This window comes from Blennius ocellaris (assembly GCF_963422515.1).
Source record: "Blennius ocellaris genome assembly, chromosome: 11".
In the NCBI taxonomy this organism is placed as follows: Eukaryota; Metazoa; Chordata; class Actinopteri; order Blenniiformes; family Blenniidae; genus Blennius; species Blennius ocellaris.
The window spans coordinates 7,857,218-7,877,506 of record NC_137660.1 but is presented as its reverse complement, the minus strand read 5'-3'; the positions used below and the strand labels follow the sequence as shown (position 1 = coordinate 7,877,506).

The 20,289-nt window shown below is 40.8% G+C and overlaps 1 protein-coding gene across 2 annotated transcripts in view; it reads left to right on the top strand.

Annotated features, from left to right (window-relative positions):
• Positions 1–20,289, top strand: part of insc (INSC spindle orientation adaptor protein) — a 55,943-nt gene that overhangs the window by 11,093 nt on the left and 24,561 nt on the right. Inside the window, exons 1-2 of one of the 2 annotated variants that reach the window (XM_080505403.1) lie at positions 3,808–3,977; positions 9,721–9,812. In XM_080505403.1, coding sequence (XP_080361529.1) covers positions 9,754–9,812 — 59 coding nt within the window. In that variant the 5' untranslated portion in view covers positions 3,808–3,977; positions 9,721–9,753. Of the gene's footprint in view, positions 1–3,807; positions 3,978–9,720; positions 9,813–20,289 lie in introns of those variants that run through there. The other variant, XM_080505402.1, reaches the window with a different exon arrangement.

The window sequence follows — 20,289 nt, the reverse complement described above, 5'->3', positions numbered from 1 at the left end:
AATACCGACTATTATTTGGTGAAGTCCCTCTATTTCATAATATCCTTAATAGTATCAAAAATAATATTGCAATTTGAGGCTTTTGGCTCCTGTAACCATAAAAAGGTCCCATTACCCACTTGTTAATTAATTGACACAACTATTAATCTGATCCTCTCTCTCTAAACATCAGCTATTAACTTCCCTCAGTGCTCAGGCCTCTCAGGAGGCAGAGCTGCCAGTTGTCATGTACTGAGCACCACACAGGATTTTTGTATTTTTTTCTTTTTCATGCAAAGCTGCAGTTATTTGGTAAATGCTGAAGTTTCAGCATTCAGAAGAGGGCGTTCAACATGTGCTAGTCAGGAGCTTGAATCTATAAGAGAAGGGTCTATAACATAGATTTCCTATAACAGCTTCACTCATTACACTCGTGGTTTTACACCTTTTACACCCTATTTTTTTTAAATAGCTTTTTCAGTCTCAATTTGTCCTTTTTACCTTTACAACTTCCGAAACAGTTTGTTTCATTGAAAATATAATGGGTAATATAAGTTCATACTTTTCAATGATTTTAATGTGATATATATATATATATATATATATATATATATATATATATATATATATATATGAACATCAGACCTAAATTCATGTAACAAGCTCCTCAGTTGGATCATCTCAGTAAGGATATTGAATAAAATGGATGTTGTGAGTTGATAACTGCAGTTGTACAGATTACTTATATTTGTGTGTGTTGATAATCCACTCTGCGGATTTCCAGAAGCCCCTGCAGCTCCTTCTACAATATAAGTCTAATATTTTATTATGAAACTGTCCCTGTGAAAAAAGAAAAACCTCTCACCTGAGAGAATATTTTATGTCGCGTTGTATTTGTAAATTTCTATGTTGTTGCTTGCTTTACTTTGCAGTCCACCTCCTTCTGTCAGCTTTGTATCTTCTCATCTTTTCTGCATCACTTTTAACTTTTCTTCCCAAAAACAAAGTAAAAAATAGTTTTTGTGGTAAAAAAAAAAAAAAAAGAAAGAAAAAAAATAGCTATAGGGACACGCCAGTGGTGCTTCCTCCTACACGTCTATTCCTGACATCACGGCGTGTCACACTCACACCTGTGACGCTGCTGAAGCTCCTGTCACCATCAGCCTGAGATGTGTCAAGATGTTGACACTGTTTTTCCATCATTAGCTGGATAAAAACAGTGGGGCAGAATGGGGCCTTTTTAAAAGTACATTCATGCTGCATAGGCTTGATGATGCATGCTTTGCCTATGTGCACACAGAGAAAGGATTTTAGAGGCAGGTTTTTACTGTGTTGCAAACCGAGGGAAAGCCGGGGAGATGCCCTCATTTGACAGACCACTGGAAGACCCATGTGAGCTCACCATGCAGCAGCTGCTGTTAAATTCAGCTGTTTTTTTTTTAGTGGTATATTTGTCATGGTTACCTGCCAAAAACCGGAAGGTAAAGCTCACAGCTAAAAAGAAAGGAAGAATGGAAATCTTTTGCAAATTAAGTGTAATAATCAGACACTTTGGACTCTTCGGAATTGGTAAAGTTGAAAGTTAAAAGAATGTGAAGGCTTCTCTGTTTTTCAATGGTTGGATTTGTGAACTGGAGAGCAGGTGGGAAAACCTCAAGGTGAGAAGAGGCTTGTTACAACTTGTGAACGTCCCTTGTTTTTAAGGGCTATTATCTATAGGAGCGATGTCCAAATGTTTTGGGGTTTTTTTTAACTGAGGGCCACAGAAAGGAAGAAAAAAAGGAATAAAAATAGACAGTGCCATGGACCGAAGAGGACGTTTCTGCACTCACTTGCTGTCTTGTGATACTTTCATTTTGTAAGATTTTGGTCATAAGCAGCAACTTTTTTTCTTCGATTAGCCTTATTTGGTTGCACACCTCCCTTGTAATGGACTGTGTTAAGACTCAGAGGTACGATGCAATCAAGTTTCATACATACATTCATTGTCCAAACATCCATGTTTGTTTTGAATATAAGTTACATAATCATACATCTGAGCATATAAGAGATTATATGATAACAGTTGAAAACTGAGCTCCAGTGATCTGGATTTAAATGTATTGTTTTGAACTTAATCTGGACAACAGTCCGAGTTCTCTGTCTGAGCTTTTCTTCTTTACTTTTTTCGGTTAACCAGAGCTGAATGGAGTCCGAGTGGCCACAAGATCTGGCTTTGAGCCAAACTGCTTACTAAGAAGGTCATTCAGACCTCAGACCTCCTGTAACTCCAGCTGTGCTCTGGAAGAGTGTCTGTACTCACTGTTCGTACTGAGCCACTCTCAGGTGTCGCTGGAGCTGGGTGAACTCGGAGCGAAGCGAAGCTGAAGGAGATGGATGGAAGGTCAGTTCTCTCAGTCTTAGCGGATCCACAGCATTTAGTTTCCTTTGGCTACATTTATACAAGCAAATAAATTAAAGCAAGTATTTGTAAACAGAAGTGCTCTGCAGAAGCTTGCGTGACGAATCAATTTGGCAAATGTTGCTTTGGAAAAGGGTTGAGATCTACCTCTTCGCGTCTTTGTGCTGACTTATTGGGATAAAACATCCAAATTAAACAAAACAAATATTTCCAGAGGAAGAGACGGAAAAGTCACAGACGTGCTCAGTGGGATTCATATTCAAGTGAACTTTTCAGACAATTAAAAAGGACGAGAATGAGATCGATCTTAAGAGGAATACACGAGAGCTTCGTGTTGACATATTTAGCAATATTATATAGTGTGGTATAAAAATAATCTCCATTAAAGCAAACACAATCGTCACCTAAACAAGTCATCCATGCCAAGTGTTATCTGAGGAATGCTCTGCATTTAGACTCTCTGATAAAGGTCAAGAGGGTCGTCGTGTCTGGAGGCAAAATGATGCCCTTTTGACGTCCACACAAGACCTGCTCAATGTAGTAAACAAGGTGAACTATATGTATTTATACAACCCTTTCAAAATGACAGTCCAAGAATTGCATTGAAGGAGTTAAACCAGAATAAATGAAGGAAACTTTGGTTGGTGCTGTTGTATTTGCGGGTTAAAGAACACATTCATTTATGCTATAGTCTAGTGCATTAGTCTATATAGTTAACCTGCATGAAAACAATTTGTTTAATCGTTTCCCCAGTTTATAAATACTTTCACACATTACAGTCTTGACAAATCAGTAAGCATCATTACATCAGAAATCATTGTATGTGCATAAATTGTAAATTATCATTAAGGTAGCTATCCAAAAATCTGATGATTTAATGATTTCACAACCTTTGAGAAATGTAATTCACATTATTTTTGTGTTTGGAGCCGTTGGAAAGCTTGAAAGGGACCAACAAGCATGAATTCTGTTCCATCCAAGAAACTGGATTCATTCATTGACGGCTGCTCGTCGATTGGTGTAGTTTCAGTTTCACTTGGAAGGGACTTGTGCTGACTTTGTCCTTTAAATGTCGAGGCAGTTTGTTCGTATTTCCTGCCCTGTGTGGGTCTCCCTCTGTTCACGTACAAGGGCCCACTATGAGCCGGCCCACTCTGTGTGGGTTGGGAATGTCGGGTCCATGGTTCAGCACAGCCGGCTTCCCGCTTGTTCCCACCCAGCCACTCATACAGTGCCCATGGCGCTCTGTTTTTCTCCCCACATGACAGCTGTGCGGCCAGACTGTGACCACTGTCTCCTCCCGTGAACCCAGGCTCCAGCTCAATGATAGGACATGAGCAGCGTGGCACCGTCCGGTCTCTGATGCCGAGCGTGTCCACTGTATTTAAGAGGCAGCGTCTCTGGTAGATGCTTTGCTTCAGTCTGTGAGTTTGGATAATAGCATGAGAAGAAGAGTTTTGTACTAAACCATAACGGATGGGTTGCCCCATGAGGCACCACTGAAACATCAAGGATATTAAAGTTGGAGTACGCAGACTGACCCACTTCATCTTGAACTTTGTCACATTTTTCAAGCTGGTTTTGGCGTTTAAAAATGGTGAGTGGCTTTGATTTCACTCCTGTTTCTCCTCAGTCTCATTCATTCTGTTTATGTCACACAAAAATTCATTGTTTCTGGAGTGGCGCTTAGTGGTGGGATGTTTTTTTTTTAATTTTCAGCACGCCAGCTCTTGTTTTCAGTTGGTGGTTTTTGCATAGAATGTGGGAGGCATTCGACCTCACCACAGTTTACGTATTTTATGGGAAATACTTGAAGAATCAGGGATGCAGCAGTTGTGGAGAACAAAAAGTGAATTCTATTCTATATGTGAAAAATACATACAGCTGCTGAATACAACAAAATTATTTCCGTGCACTTTTTCAGAGAAACCCAACAAAGCAAGCATGAGCCAGCATCAGCGGCTGTGAAAACGAAAAACTCCTGTTTTTATAGGAAGAAACCTTTGCAGAACCAGGCTGGAGAAGTTTTTTCCAAACCCTCAGAAGGAGCTTAGCTTCCCAGAGCAGGATCAAGATGGGCCGCTGAATCCTGCCGTTACCTCTTCTAGAGTAGCAGAACATTTTATTATGTGGAGAAGATAGAATGTATTTCTAAATGAAGATGTACCAATGGGTATTGATGGCCAGTTGACCACAGAGTATACAGTGGAATGATGTGTGAGGGTTTTGCAGCCTGTTATAATCAACCAATGAGAAGAAGAAGAAGCAATCCCATGTGCAGCTCTGCTTGCAGGACTTGTCGGTCCTCGTGGGAGCATTGTGACACGGTATTCCAAGGTCCCATTTATATGATATTGTATTCAACTGAAAAAAAAATGTTTTTTTTTAAAAGAACAAATTTTGTTGTATTTTGGGGGTCCTTTACAGTGAAAATGCAACTTTTTGAAAAAGGACCCCAAACTGGAATTTTTCAAAAATGCTCCGACTCCATGGAAACGGGAGAAAATGCCACTATTTCCAAATGCTACTACTGTGCATGTCATTTGACGCACCATGGTCATAGTTAATAGTCCTTCTGCACATGACTCCCAGTCCATATTCTCCTGGGACTTATTGTGTTTTAGCTGTTTAGCAATCACACTTGGTTGTCTGTCTGTATGAATGTCCGTCTATTTGCCATTCTTACTGTTCATAGCGCATTTTTCTCTGTGTTTATGTGCACGTGGTTTCATGATAACAACAAACAACAGCGCTAACGTGTGGTCTGGCACGCAAACTGCAACGTTTGAAGTATTTCTGCAGTTTTCATGAAAACGGATGTCATTTTCTAAACGTTGCAGTGTGAATGCGAAACTTTTCTCAAATGAAAATGCAAAAACTATGCATTTTTACTTTAAACACTGTTGTGTAAATAGGCTTAAGACACAAAAAATGAAAAGAGTGCAGGGTGGATAGAAATTCTGTCCACTGTTGTGGCTGGCAAGACTGGCTGGGTTTCACACCAAGACCATTTTCCATATGGTAATCTGGATACTTAGTGGGATTTTGACTAACAATCAAAGTTACACCAATGGTGCACCAAACTGATTCAGTGGAGAGTAACATTGAGCAGGGAAACTCCTTATATCCAAGGTTATGAAGTCTATATTGCCCATTGTAGTGAGCAATGACCTTTATAACGGCCAAAATCACAGCCTGGTGGAGCTTTTATGAAGTAATGCGCCACTGTAGCACCACTACTTCAGTAAACGTCAGTAAATAATTAATATTCTGGAATGATAGCGCAGTTACTGGAGTTTGTAGAGCTCATTACTTCTTTTGTTGTGCATAAAAACAGTTGGACATTTGCTGTTTCTCTGTCCTGCTCAGCTAATGTTGTGCTAGCCTCAACATTAGCTCGCCTCACCCTGCATCCTCAGTCGGTGTTTTAAACTATAGATGTCATTTATTGCCATACTGGGTAAAATATCCACTTCACATTAGTACTTAATACCAGACTTGAATAATAACTGATTAACTTAAACAGTATATTACATCAAAATCTTTAGAAAATGTGAAATTAAGTATTAAGAAGTAGCTCTCAGACATTATCATGTACATTCAGATTTTAATTTGTTTTAGTTCTCATGTTCGTTCTAAAAGCTGCTTCTCTTTGTATGATGGAACTTTTATCTACTCATGAATGCATTTGTTGAAAATGTCAATGTTTGTACGAGCAAATAATATGAACGTATAGACAATATGATATAACATCTTGGTGTTAGATATCCTCCAGCTTTACTTTAAGTCAGTGATCCCCAACTGTTTTCTTGAGGGATCCACATTTGTTTTTTACCATTGTAACTAGTATTTTGAGGGGGTTTTTTTTAATCCCAAAAGATGCATTCAGCTTTAATTCTGTCCACTGCTTCAATGAAGCCACATTCTATTTAACTTTCTTGGTACCCCGTTTTTCTTTTTAATGGATTCATCTTCCCTTTCTTCCTGAGGCTTGGCTATTTCTTTGCCATTTCTGTCCCCGGCAACTTCTTCTAGCGCTCATTGATAATTGATACATAAAAATGATTCCACCCTCTAAAATCAGAGAATCCTGGGCGCCCCACTGAGGAGGTCAAACCTCCCACAGTTTGGAATCACTGCTATAGCCTGTTCCTTGCAATCACATTTTCAAAAGACACGTAAAGAGTATGTGAAAAATCTTGTCCATCTTGTGGAAAAGCATCAGTCCATTAATCCTGTTATAACCACAAAACTTCTTCGGAGCTGTCTGTGCAAAAAACCCAAAAATAAAACACACAGTAAAGTACTATGTTTGTGATGTTATTTGAATTATAATTATTTAAATCCAATTTTTTACAATAACTGTGACATTACTGGTCAGTTTGAATAAAAGAAGGGGAAACTAACAAGCTATTCAGACCTTCAGCTCTGTGTTTGTCCAATGAATTTAGAGTATATGTTGCATTGTGTGTTTAAGCATTTTGCAAACGGTTCCCACTCTGTTTAAACTGTTGCCGCACATCTGACCAAACGATCGCTTCTGTACTCTGGTGCGAACAAACGAAGGCTACTTTTTGCATTGCATGCGGATCTTATGTGATGCTAATGAGGAACAGAAACGATGTGAAGCATGGCTGGAAAAACTGCAAGTGACAGAAACATGCACACAAGCGGACGCCAACATCCACATTCCCCTCGATATATGCATGCAAAGGATAAATACAAGTGCTGCAGTAAATCTGCAACGCCCACCTTGGTGATTTCCCCTTACACACACAAGTCACTGAGTGGTTGTTATTTTACCCGGCATGTGACATGAGGCTGAGACAGAGGTGTCCTTTGTCTGGCCTTACCTACGACTGACACGCTCTCCACAGAAACTGAATGAGGGAAACCCTCTGGGCCGCTCGGGTTTCAGCCCAGACATGAAAAGAAATGTCCACCACAGCAAGAAAATTAGCCGGGATACCGTCAGAGCTGTACCATCTGCTGGGGTAAAGTCATATTTCTTTACCACTTGCAGCGTTCATGTGCTTGGGGATGTTTAACCTGCGGAGACCTGCTCCGCCACACAAACACAGGCTCGGCCTGCACAGAGAGCTCTTATTTGTTAAATTGGATGAATTACAAAAACACGACAGTGCACTGGACCAAAACTAAATCGATTCAGGGATGCTATAAAAAAAAAGAAGAAGAAAAAAAAAAAGAAAAACGAGAGGAAGAGTACAAACAGGTTGGGGCGGCTCTCCTGAGGAAGATAGTGATCACTTTCTGTGCAATGGTCCTTAACACAGCACTTAGTGGCACACTCTAAGTGCTCAGGACTGAATTGCCTGATTGGACATCTCGTCTCCATTTGTAGGGTAATCCGCAGAAGAGCCCGGCGACGAGCTGCAGGCACATGTAATGGAACCTGTTAGAAGTGTGACACTATTCTCAATTACAGCAGTCTAATTAATTCACACCTCTATTGTAGCGATCTAACGGTGCAATTATCTGTGTGCCCGTTCCGTGGTTTTCTCCTCCGGTCGTTTTGCGACGGGGTGTAAAGAAGTGGGCCTTTTCTCCTCACGATAGGTGCTTCCTGTCAGTCTTCCAAACTTCCATGGCCCTGGCACGGTACTGGTATAATTTCTTACTTGCTGTAAAGCTTTTTCTGAAAATGGCTCTGGAGGAGCCCTGCCAAGACTGCAGTCCTCTTGCCCCCCCACCCTCCCCACCCCTGCATCTTCCTCTTTCTGCTTTCTTCCTCTTTGTGTCTGTGTTATGACATCCATTCATCCATCTGCGTATCTCTTCATTACATTCAATTACTCAAGGCTCTCATGCTGCAAAATAAGAGAAATGAAAACCCGCTCACTTTTTCAACCTTATTACTCATAGTTACGTAACGTGGGGAGTTACACGGCAATCCAACCATAATACAGATTCGGTGACTCCTTTGGTGTTTCCTGTCCTCAAACCCCGCGAAATAGATCCGCTCCGTTGCATTTCAGTTTTGATCGCTGAAATAGAACGCTGGCATGAGAAAGTGAAGCCTCGTGTGCACCACACTTCAATCCTGTCCCTCCTGCTTTGTCCCAGCCGCTTGCTTTTATTGATCTCATAACACTCTGGAAGCATTTAATAAAATAAGATAGCGGGTCACGGCTGCGGAGATCTGCTCCCTGACACTCCCTGAGGGCGGGAGGGCGAGAGGCCGCGTGTGCATGGGATGGAGACCGTCCCACTCTGGAACTACCTGCTAATTATACCCCCGCAGTAAACATGAAATCTGTAACCACACCACAGCAGGGTATCATTAACTAAAAGGATTAGAACACGGTTCACCCAGGAGGGCGTCCGTTTCTCCTCCATGATTGAGAATGGACTAATCTAAATGGGATACATCAATAAAACAGCAGAATAAAGTTGCAGGCACTTAAGAGCGTCGGCCCCTTTTGCTCAGGCTCAAAGTGGGGAAGAGAGTCACTGGCTGGCAGCCAGCCAATAAATTAGAAGATAAGAAATATTATTCTACTGGCACACCAGCATCTTGCAGCTATTTAAAACAGGGAGGTTTATTGATAATTGAATTACTTGTAGGGAGGGGAAAAAAAGACAAGACAAGAATAGAAAGCTTGAAGGCGGATCAATAAGGAGACATTATAGTGGATAACGTTGTGCCGGTTAGCAATACAAAGGAGCGGCTGCACAGGGGGAGATCATTCAGTGGAGCAAAACATTCTCAATATCTGTTCTTTGTCCAACGTATAACTCAGAGCTGAGCCACAGATACTGTGCTCATGTAAACGGGCCGCCCGGAACGCTACCAGAATTCAGCATTTTCACCTGAAAATGCTCTCGTTGGGGTCTGGATCTGATCCAGCTGACGAGAGACAAACACAGACTACAACCTGAACGCAGAAATGCAGACGACCATTTTCACAGCAGTTCATCTCAAACGAGTGTTTTCTGTGATTGTGAGAGAAAAAAGGAAGTACATGAACATGCAAAGGCCCTCAAGCTGTGGAGCTCGCGAGAGAGTTTCAAAGAAAATGTCAACGCAAAAAATCGGCACAAACTTTAACATAGCAGACAAACAACTCAATAGTTGTTCTTCTCTGTCAACTTGCGCTTTCTTTAGGAACATTTTCTTTCATTATAATCACAAATGCTCGTTTGTTGCTTTGATTATTGCTTCTAAAATGGTGTAAATGTGTGTGGGATTCCCCTTGAAGTTATGTAATCTTGAAATAAAAAGGTGATATTAGAATGCAGAAAAAGGATGTGTGACGTATGGTTGAAGTAAAGTTGTTGTAAAAAGAGTTGTTCCTCAGGCTTCATGTTTTGTGTTTCAGGTGCTGATCTGAAGGGAGACGGCGTCAGAAACGATGGCGACTCCTCAGAGCAGCTCCAGACAGAGCAGCTCGCTTTCTTCTTCACCGATGAGGCAAGTAGAACCAGCGACCTGGGCACACTTTTTTTTTTTTTTTTTTTAACCCCACACAATCCATTCACAATATTGCATTGAAATACATTGAGGGTGTTTTATCCAAATCTTTGGTGAAAGTTATCAATCAAGCATGTTCTGAAATTTCAAGTTTGTCATCCTGCACCAAGGAGAAAAACATTATTTTGCTCGTTTTAGTTAATTTCTATAGAAATTTGTCAACTGTTTCATCATCAACAAATGACATTAATGGCTGCTACTATACGTTTTTATCTTTAATGTTACGGTCTCTTCCACCAGTGGACTTTTTTTTTTTTTGCATTATGCCATAAAAGTGATTAAACTTTTACAAAAACCTAAAAAAAATTATGTTGTATATATTATATTTTTTAACTGTTGTCTTTATTCTGCAGAGTGAAAATGAAAGACAATCAGACAATTGAACAAAGTTGTGCAGAAAAAAACCCCACTGAAAGACAAAAAGACCTTTATATATTTTTTGGTTATCTGAGGAGACATATAAACAATAAATTGTTTTCTGTTTTCTGTTTTTCTGGTGGTTTTGTTCGGCCCGGTACAAACTATTTATGATCTCGTGAGATCACAGCGAGCGACGCTGTACCACATGAATCTAATAACTTTGATGTGTGCGTGATTGCACGACGTAAACGCAACTGAATTGCGGCCGACAATGTATGTCAGAAAATGTGAATGTGCAACAATAAAACATCATAAGCGTGAAACTCTCTATCCGCGGGGGGAAAAAAACTAGCGGAGCGTGAACTGGAGCCCTTGCTCTTGTGGCATTTAAGTGTTTGCAGAGAAATTCCCCAAACAAACAGGCAAGGCTTTGCTGCCACACATCTACTCGGCACACATTTTTGTTTACATCCAACACACCTTTTTTTTTTTTAAGTATTTTGCCACTGTAGCGCCAGTGTCACTCATTGTCTGTTGCAGTATGTTGTTTGAGTTGAGCTCTCACTGACGCCACCAATGAGTTTGTTGTTCATTTGCGTTTTTCGATTTTACACAACAGATGAAAAGTATTGCTTTCAGATGTGTTCAACCACAGAAATATAGGGCCTATTCAATGCCAAAATGCAGGCGCAGGGATCCTCTGTGCTTTAGTTTCAAGAACAGTTTATGGAATTAATCTCACTTCCCAACAGCTGGTAAACATTTGAGTCCACTTTGGAGAGCTCAAGTGGTTTGTGTCATGCATTATTTTTAGTGACACTGGTACTTCAGCAGTAGACTGAACAACATATTGAATCAAATCATTTCATAATCTCAGAATAAACGATGCATCCAAAGTCTTGTGATTAACTCGTCACATTTTTCCAACTCTTGAATTTTGGTTGGATACCAGGCTTGCTGTATTTTGTCAAATACTATTGTCAAAAGCTTTTCTATAAGCAATAACAGTTATATAGTGACAGCTACTAGTTTGAGATTTCTACTTAAGAAAGTGAAAGCTCCAGTAAGCCTCTTTATGTAACCTGCAGCTGGTGCACCTGTAACATTTATTATGAAATTGCATTTTAACATGTCTACGTTATTCATACAATAATATGCATTACCAAGAGCAATAACTAATACATTTAATACATGGCTTTTTATTAAAAATGTATTATCACACTGTTTGTTTGTGAACATTTAAAGTACCTTTCACCGTTCTCACTGCTTCGACACTCCTGATTTAAATGAGATTATGGTTTCTGAATGGTTTGATAACAAGTTTGAATCAGTTCTATCGGAGCTGCAAAACATTTGAATTATGAAAAACAGTAGCCTACTTTAAACCATAAAGGCTTTAGGTAAAAGTTCAATGGAGTTGTGGATATTCAGATGTTGACAGGTATCAGTGCAGGTTTCGTCAAACTGATGAGTCTGAGCTGATGCTAAAAACAATCACTTCCTCTCCCTCTTCATGTCTGCCTTGGGAAATATCTGACTGACGGCCGGATAGAGCTGTTGGTTCAGCAAACCAATATAACGGCCTCGGTGAAGATCCTAGGTCAACAAATGGGAGGCGCTTCACTGCAATTGGTGCAAGGGTCAAAGACCTTCGTGGCAATAAGGCAAACAAACACCACCTCACCTGCTCTCGCACACAAAGCATCTGTCCTCAGTTCAGTTCCATATCGGCGGCGGTTCCCTCATTCCTGCAGCACGTTGATCCTTTTCCTGCTTTAACTCACAACTATCTCAAAAAATGTTTGAGTAAATAGAACCCACCTACTCTTGTTCTTCACTGTTTGCAGTTTGCGCACTGTTCTCATCACAAGGATCCTAGATCTGTATAGAAAATGTAAACGTGTTACTCGATCCACATAGTTGGATCTTTCAGATATGTTTTTCCTCTACCGTCATCTCAATGGTCATCATGGGAGCTGCCGACAACAGCTGACTTTTTTCTTTCTCGCAAAGCAGCTTTTAATGCGCAACAATTTGGATTTATGTCTTTCTGTACCTATGAGATTGTTTTCTTGTGTATAGTATACTACTGTGAAAGTACCTACTTCACTGATTGTCACCACTGAAGGTTTTGATCAATAATATGACCAAAGTCACAGATTAAACAGACTTTGGCAGCAGAGTTTGCTGCTGTCAGTTCCCATACTCAGTTATTTGGTGGACCTCCAGGTTCTATTCCTGATACCCTTTCATTTGCAATATACCATGTTTTTGTTTTTTTATGTATTAAAAAAAAAGTAACCTTTTTGCATTAATAGTTACCATAAGACATACTGTCCCACTGATTGAAACAACCATCAGGTAATTGTCTTTTCTTTTAATTCTTGAAAAGGGACGTCCTCGAGAGGCCCTTGATTCATGATTATTTTTCCCCACCCTGTCTAGACTGTTGCGATTCCCTGCACACTTGTCTCAGCGGCCCACAATGTCGCTGTTAAGTACTTTGCCAGATTTTTCTCTCCAAATTTGATCTTTACACAGATGGCTTGTCAAATTCTAAAATTTATTTCCAGCACAAGTCTTGTGGACACTTTTAGAGCTTTACATGGTCAGAAATCTGCCTGCTGTGATCTGCTACGTGGATCTATAACCTCATGTAACCTTTGAGTTTCTGTTCGTTGTCCCTCAATCCAATTTTAAAGCATACGTGGCTGTGCTTTTGAACCTGGAGCCGCCGAGTCTTGGAACTTTATGCACTTCACATCTGTCATTAATGTCAATACCTTTGCAAATCAATGATCCTTCCCTTGTAGACTTGCCTGCGTTGCACTCGTTTTTTCCACTTTCTTTCATCCCTTCTATCCCTGTTATATCTTTTGTTTGGAATCAACGAGTGAGACTTTTATCTCTGCTTTTGTTCATTTTTAGCACAAAAAGATTTCCGCTCAAAATGCTGATCAATCTGTTGGACATATGTAGCCAAGAGTAGAAATGTGCACATACCAAACAATCAGGAACTGAAGCAAAAACAGAACTGTGCTGGTATCAAGTCGAGTTTCAAACAGTTGAAAGGAGCAGAAATATGTGAGCCGACCTCAGCTGGACTCACGCTCTGTTACCAACTCAACTTCATGCTGAACATCTGGTCATTTCATATCTAAAACTCTCCTATTTTGTTGCATCTCTTATGTCTGTTATTCGTTCATACCTTTTAAATTGAGATTCCGAAACATCTCCCTATTGCACGCTTCCAGTCCTTCGTGATTCTTTATAAACTGTTGCTCTCAACTTCCAGTGCAGCTTCAGCCACCACCAGTGATTTATGCCTTTATTGTAAAACTCCTTAATGCCTAATGCTTATTTTCTTAAATGGGGAAAGCCTCTTCATCAGCCTCTGCGCTTGAAATTATTTCAGTCAGATATAAATCTGAGTATATATCTTCTGACAGTTTGCTGTTTACAAATGCTCATACAGCGTTGCAGCGGATGCACAGTGAATGCCCTTGAATATCACATCAGTAGAGCTGTCACGCCATACATAGGCACACACACACACACACACACACACACAAGAACGCACGCATGCGCTCACGTACACACACGCGCAAAGACATAATCTGCGAGTTGCCTTCACTGCCTGTCTCTCCAACACACACTCAAACATAAATCCTATTTGTGCTGCACATGGCTCGCTAACAGTCACTAAATCAACTGTTGAAAGGAGTCAAATGGCTGAATTGTATTAAAATAAATTGCAAACACAGATGGAATGGGTGTACACACTCACACACGCACACACACACACACACACACACACACACACACACACACACACACACACACACACACACACACACACACACACACACACACACACACACACACACACACACACACATACACACGCACACACACGCACACACACACGTACACACGGATCAGTTTGTCTGGGCCTCAGGTTACAGTGAAAGAGACTTGTTGAGTCATTCTTCTGCTCCTGAACAGGTTCGATGTGTTTCTATGCCTTCTCTTGTTTGCATGTGTAATCCGCTATGTGTTGTGGACGAGCACAAGCAGCACGTGACTGGGAATTGGAAAAAAAAAAAGTTGCATAAGTGTAGCTTTGCAGATGTGGATAGAAATATTGAAAGGCTTGGATGAAAAGAGGTAGCAACCAGAGAGGGAGAGGGGGAGAGAGAGAGCGAGAGAGAGGGAGATTTAACTGCAGAGGGTTTGAGATGCCTTGAAAAGCCACAGTTTAATGTCTTTCACATATGACTGCAGAGCTTTATTATTACATCTTATTGTGCATTTAAGCAGGCATGTGTGGAGGACTGAGAGAACTAAGGTCGAGGTGAAAGGTAGAGAGAGACAAAGAGATAAAGAATGAGGTTGAAGGGTGGGGAGCGCGGTTAATCTGTTTTCTATGAGGTGAATCTGGCCCGGGCTGCACATTAGAAGCCGTCCGAAACATCTGGAAGTCAGATGTTGGCCCACATTGCCAGGATTCAACTGTACCATCAGTCAGAAGCCACAAAATCCGCCTGAACATGTGCTACCTCAGGAGAAGTGCTGACTCGACCTTCACCTAAAGAATCGTCAAAAGCTTGACGAGCACATTCATATGTACCGTTTTTAAGATCCTTTCAAAATGTTCTCTTCTCATCTTTTAGTTTTGAACACAGTGAAGCTGTTTCAGGATAAGAAAACAGAACTAAAATTTCCAGTGTCGCTGTTCTGATAAGAAATATTGAACTTTTTGACAAAGAGACAAGCTTTAACATCCTATTTCATCTCTTTGGATACATGCCTCCATATTTAATTCTTTCTGGGAAAAGAGTGTCCTTGTTTCCTCCTTTGGCTGAAGCCAAAGCCACGATGGCCGGGTCTTCAAAATCTCGCAGCACATTCTGCTTTAACATTTCCATTTGCCCTGCTTCGCTGGACTGTGGTTCTTTTGTGGTATGTGAGACACATTTCCATGCGCTCCTGAGCAGCGTCAGGCGTCAGTCTGAAGTTCATGAAAGTCAGACATTGGGCGACAGCAGATCGCTCCTTTTTGCTAACACTGTGTTAAATGACTTTCAAATGAGCAGACAGAGGGAAGACTGCACAGTCAGTCAAATTCAAAACAGATTTAATACCATAAACCAGCACATGTTGCCATGTGTTTTTCCTGTTAAACAAGATACTTGGCCTGCAGTGGTGCTCGCATTGCGGTGATGGACAAATCAAGGTAGTGAAGTGGATATTTTATCCTAGAAATTAAACAAATCTTTTACCAAATGAAAAATAAAAAGTTTCGAGCTGTAGGAAACAGCGAGGATGCACAATTTGCATGAATCCCGGACAATCAGCCTTATTTTAATTCAGTTGGCGACCTCAGCCCTTTTTCATCTTGATTGGGATTGACAAGCATAATAACATATATTTCAATGTTTCAGTGCAAATATGTAACACTACATTCTGGGCATGTTCACGTTTAGTGAACTTTTTACAGAACCGAAACAGAACAACCGGCAATTTCTTCAGTTCTCATTGGGTATTAAATCACTATGGATTTGGCGCTAATGTAACTATGAGAGCAAAGAGTTATATCTGCTAATCTTAATGAAATAGAGTTCGCAATGGTGGACAAACATCTTTTTTGGGGGGAAAACTTTGTGTCATCAATACCATATATGACTTTACCAAATGTTCGGGCAGCGGGTGGCTGGAGCCAAACTTGCCCACAAAAATGTCATAAACTGTGGACATTCACCCTGGAAGTTAATGTATTTTTAATCCCACGGGCAGAACGGACCCTCTGGCTTCCTGAATTTCATGTTTTCCATCCATCATGTGTATTTGTTCACACCTAGTACATTTGTGGTTTTAAACATGGAGTGAAAAAAAAAAAAAAAAAAAGACAGAGGAATTATTACTCCAGGCACTTTGTTGGGACCCTGAGCTGCTCCACAACCAAACGAAAAAAGTAATCAGTAATCTGACAAGTTTATTCTAAGCCAACAAGTCTCACCTAAGTGCATGCAGCTCGGACACATCTTCATCATGACATACCTGAAACACCTCAGCTTGGAGGTTAACTTATTTCAGCAACTCAAATTATTTTGGTCAAGACCCAACATTCACAGTCTTAGCATTACAAATGGTTATCCTTTACTGATTTTCCCCCAATTTGGATTCTCGAAATGTGGCGTCATCTTATGGTAAATGTTAAAAGGGGTCAACCATTTGAATATTGGATCATAGGAGCTGCATTCAGAATCTGCTGTGTCTGTGTGAGCTGGACTGCCTCCGCCCACACATGCCCATCTATGGGAAGAGGAGGAAGTACTTCCTCTCGCGGTGCCATGTGCCAGAGCAGAGCTGCCTGATTGTGGGAGGGTCAAAGGGAGGAGCCTACATTGATTGTGATTGTCTGAACCCCAGATGACACTATATAGGGTTTGATTTCTGATTGGCTGGTTGGAGCAACACACTTTTTAAAACCTAGAACAGGGAGAGAGAGGACACACTTTCTTCACTTCTGGGGCGTCATTCCAGGTACGGGGATGATTAGTAATGTTGGAAAACCTTTAGAAAGTAAATGTATCCATCCATCTATCCATGTTTCTGTATTTTTTGAATCTTCAACAAAACCATTCCAAATTGATCCCATTCAAACCAGCATTGCTTCGTCAACTTCTCCCTGCTCCTTGCATTTAATCCGTTCAGCATTATGTGGACCGTAGTATATTTTAAGTAACCCTATCTGAACATGAAGTCATGTCGATTTGACACAGCGCCTCTAAATGTGCTGGAGCCACACGGAGAGTGCACCATTCAATTCATAACGCTAGTGGGATGTTTGTGAAGTCGATAGCGAGGGTGAGACCATTCGTCAAGCAGACGACCAACGAGAAGCAGACATTACTCAGCTTGCGGGTCGCCATCTGAGAAGTGTTGTACACAACACCTGAATTATTTGAGAGCTCCCGTGAGACACCCAGCAACCCTTCTAACGGGCTACCAGGCGCGAAAAACAAATGAGTTCCTGATGCTCTTTAACTGCAGCGTTTGAGTGGCAGCAGGTACTGGAAAGTTTCACAAATCATCCTCCATTGCTCATTAACTAACAAGCGTTACGCCACCCATGCGTGCTGAGCAGAGGGTGTTATTCAATGCTCTTTGAAGCACATTTATACTGTCCTTTTTGTCACCATCTTCGTAATGCAATTAGCAGATGACCCACAGTCTGCACACGCTAAGGGATTAGTGCTAACTGCATGCTCTCTTGTGGATATTTCTGTTTTTAGCCTCAAACAAAGTGACTCACACGCTGTAATGAAGCATTAAAGTATTAAAGCAGTATTAAAATAGGTGGCTTTTATGTTTTCAGAGGAAAACGATTTTCAAGGATAAAAACCAAGACACAAATGAAGATTAAATTAACTGAATACGATAAAATAAAGTCAACATAATAAAAACAAAGTATCTTTTTTATTAAAAAAAGCATTTGAAAATACCTTTAGTTCAGCAAGTTACAAGTTAGTTATTTTACAGGAAAGATTCCTATTAAGTCCGATAAAACAAGAAACGTGAATTTGTTGATAGAACCTATGTACATGTTTACCTTGTTTAGTCCTAAGTATCATGGGAATTGGTGAAGACTACAGTGAGAGCAGGTTCAAGTTCAGGCTTTGATTTCTAATTTTTTTTTTTTTAGCTTTTTAAAGATTCCAGAAAACTAAACAAAATCCCAAACTAAAGAAGACATAAGATTGAAGTTTCTAGTGCAGATGTTTGGTCTTGTGAGATTATAAATATAACATTAAAGATGTTGAGCTTTTTATCCTTTACTTTTCAATTTAAAAAAAAAAGTATTTGCAGACAAAAGTAGAGAAATAAATACAACAACTTCATGAATAAAATGTTTGATGTATGACTTATTGGAAGTATATTGAAAATATACTATTGGCAGCTTTTATTTTTATCTCAGCCCAAGGCCAACACTTTAACCCTTCAAACAGGAGCAGAGTGATCCTGCACTCATCCTCTCTGTTTCATAAAGCCGAGTTGAGCTCAGGGACACAGCATTTTGGGGCTCATCCTCTCAGTGACTCATCCAGCTCCCGGTGCCTCAACTACGTGAGAAGTTTACAAGTGAATCATCTAAAAAGCTCAAGTTATCATTTTCACCTGATGAGCTCGATGTGGCAAACCAACATGGTTCCCTCCAATAACACTTGCAGGGATTCGCCTTCTGCCGACATTTGGGACTTTTTTTTCTTATTTTTGGTAACATTTGCCACCAAACATTATATGGATCGTAAGATATATTTAACTGTCTCCTCATTTCAGGTGCTGAAAGAGTTGCTGTCATGTCTGTGAGATCTGACTGAGAAGCATGCTGGACCAAAAACAACCCAAGAATGAATCGTGATTTAAAAAGTGGGATCCTGTTTGCAAATGCATGAGTCATAGTATCTTCATAGTATCCTCTTCATACATCTTTGCCAACAAAAACAAACAAAAAAAGTGTATTTTTTTTAAAACTAGGCATCCTATTAGTCCATCGCCGTCTCTTCCGCCGCCACCGTCACTGTGTTTGCTGACAGCAGCCAGCAGATGAGAAGCAGCGATGCTTCGTCTCTCCGGGATCCCCGTCTCAGATAATAGAGCCGCTGTCGCCTGACCCTCTCTTGGCCCCGCATGTAAATATTTGTCATTCCCTGCAAGCTGAAGTGCACCGCTTCTACTCCTTTGGAAAACAAACCTATTATTATCCCCCCCCCCCCCCCCCCCCCCCCCCCCCCCCTGACTGTGAGGGGAACATTTTGTGGCTTGTTGGGCGTGGAAATCAAGATGAGTTCATCCTTATGTGATGCTGTTATATAACTGAGGAAAATGGTCTGAATTGGCCACATTTCCACTGAAATGTGGGAATGGGAAGCTGCCAGCCGTTTCTACATTTCGGAGAATGACACTAGTCATTTGTTCATGACTTCTCAGCATTCAAGTGTCAAAGCAAAGTATGTGATAGGCCGTAAGCATTGCCTCTGTTTCTGTGTCATCGAGTAAATCACCAATAAACAGTGCAAATGAATCACTTTCCAGTCGTGGCAGTGGCTGGTAATCAAACTCTTTCTGCCTAATTTGACCTCATCTCCAGTCACTGGGACGAGATTTATCACAGGTGATTTATATTTCGAGAATCTTTATTTTTAAATTTTTCGGCACGAAGCAGAAACAAAGATTAGGAGTATTTTATTGGCAAAGAGCATTTAGGACAAATTAATTTACTTAATCGCCTGGATTGATTTAAACAAAACCTCATAACTCTTTCATTTTCAGAAGACTTGATAATCACAGTGAAGGCACTCACCCCACTTAGCAGAACAAGCTCCAAATCAGTGATTGTTACTCTGTGGAACATTGTGCTGTGCACTTATTTATTCTTGCCCATTTTTACAGCTAATTACATCATCATCCTCTTTACAAATTCAGGGAGATTTATTGTCTGAGCCGCTGGGCCCTCTCGCTCTCCAACCTGCGTGTTTGACCACTTTCACAGCGCAGTTCCTCCCCGGTCGACTGAATGTAGCTGCACTGATCAGCCGTAACATTATGACCACTGACAGGCATGAGCAGGTGTGTGAATGAGGCCGCATTCATTTTCTAGTTAGTGTGGTAGCGCGTGGAATATGTGATGCACCAACTGCACATTCGGCCCTCAAAGTTGACATTATAAGCAGGTAGAAATTGGCTGGGTGAGGATTTCAGTCGGTCGGAGAAGAGCCAAGCAGTGATCAGTGAAGGTCCTGGTCTTAGGTGGTCAGTTTCTCTCAGATATTATGCTGCAGAGCAAGTCACCGATTTCAATTTGCTCCAGTGAACACATGAGCATCAGGACTGGACCATGGCACAGTGGTGGGAGGTGGATTATAGCACACTTCACGTTTCACAACAAGATGAGTGAGTGAGAACACATCATTGGGAAGCACTGTGGGTGGAAGACGAGCAGGCAGAAGCAATGTGACGCTGGTTACACATTCCCTTTCGTTGAAACAGGGTG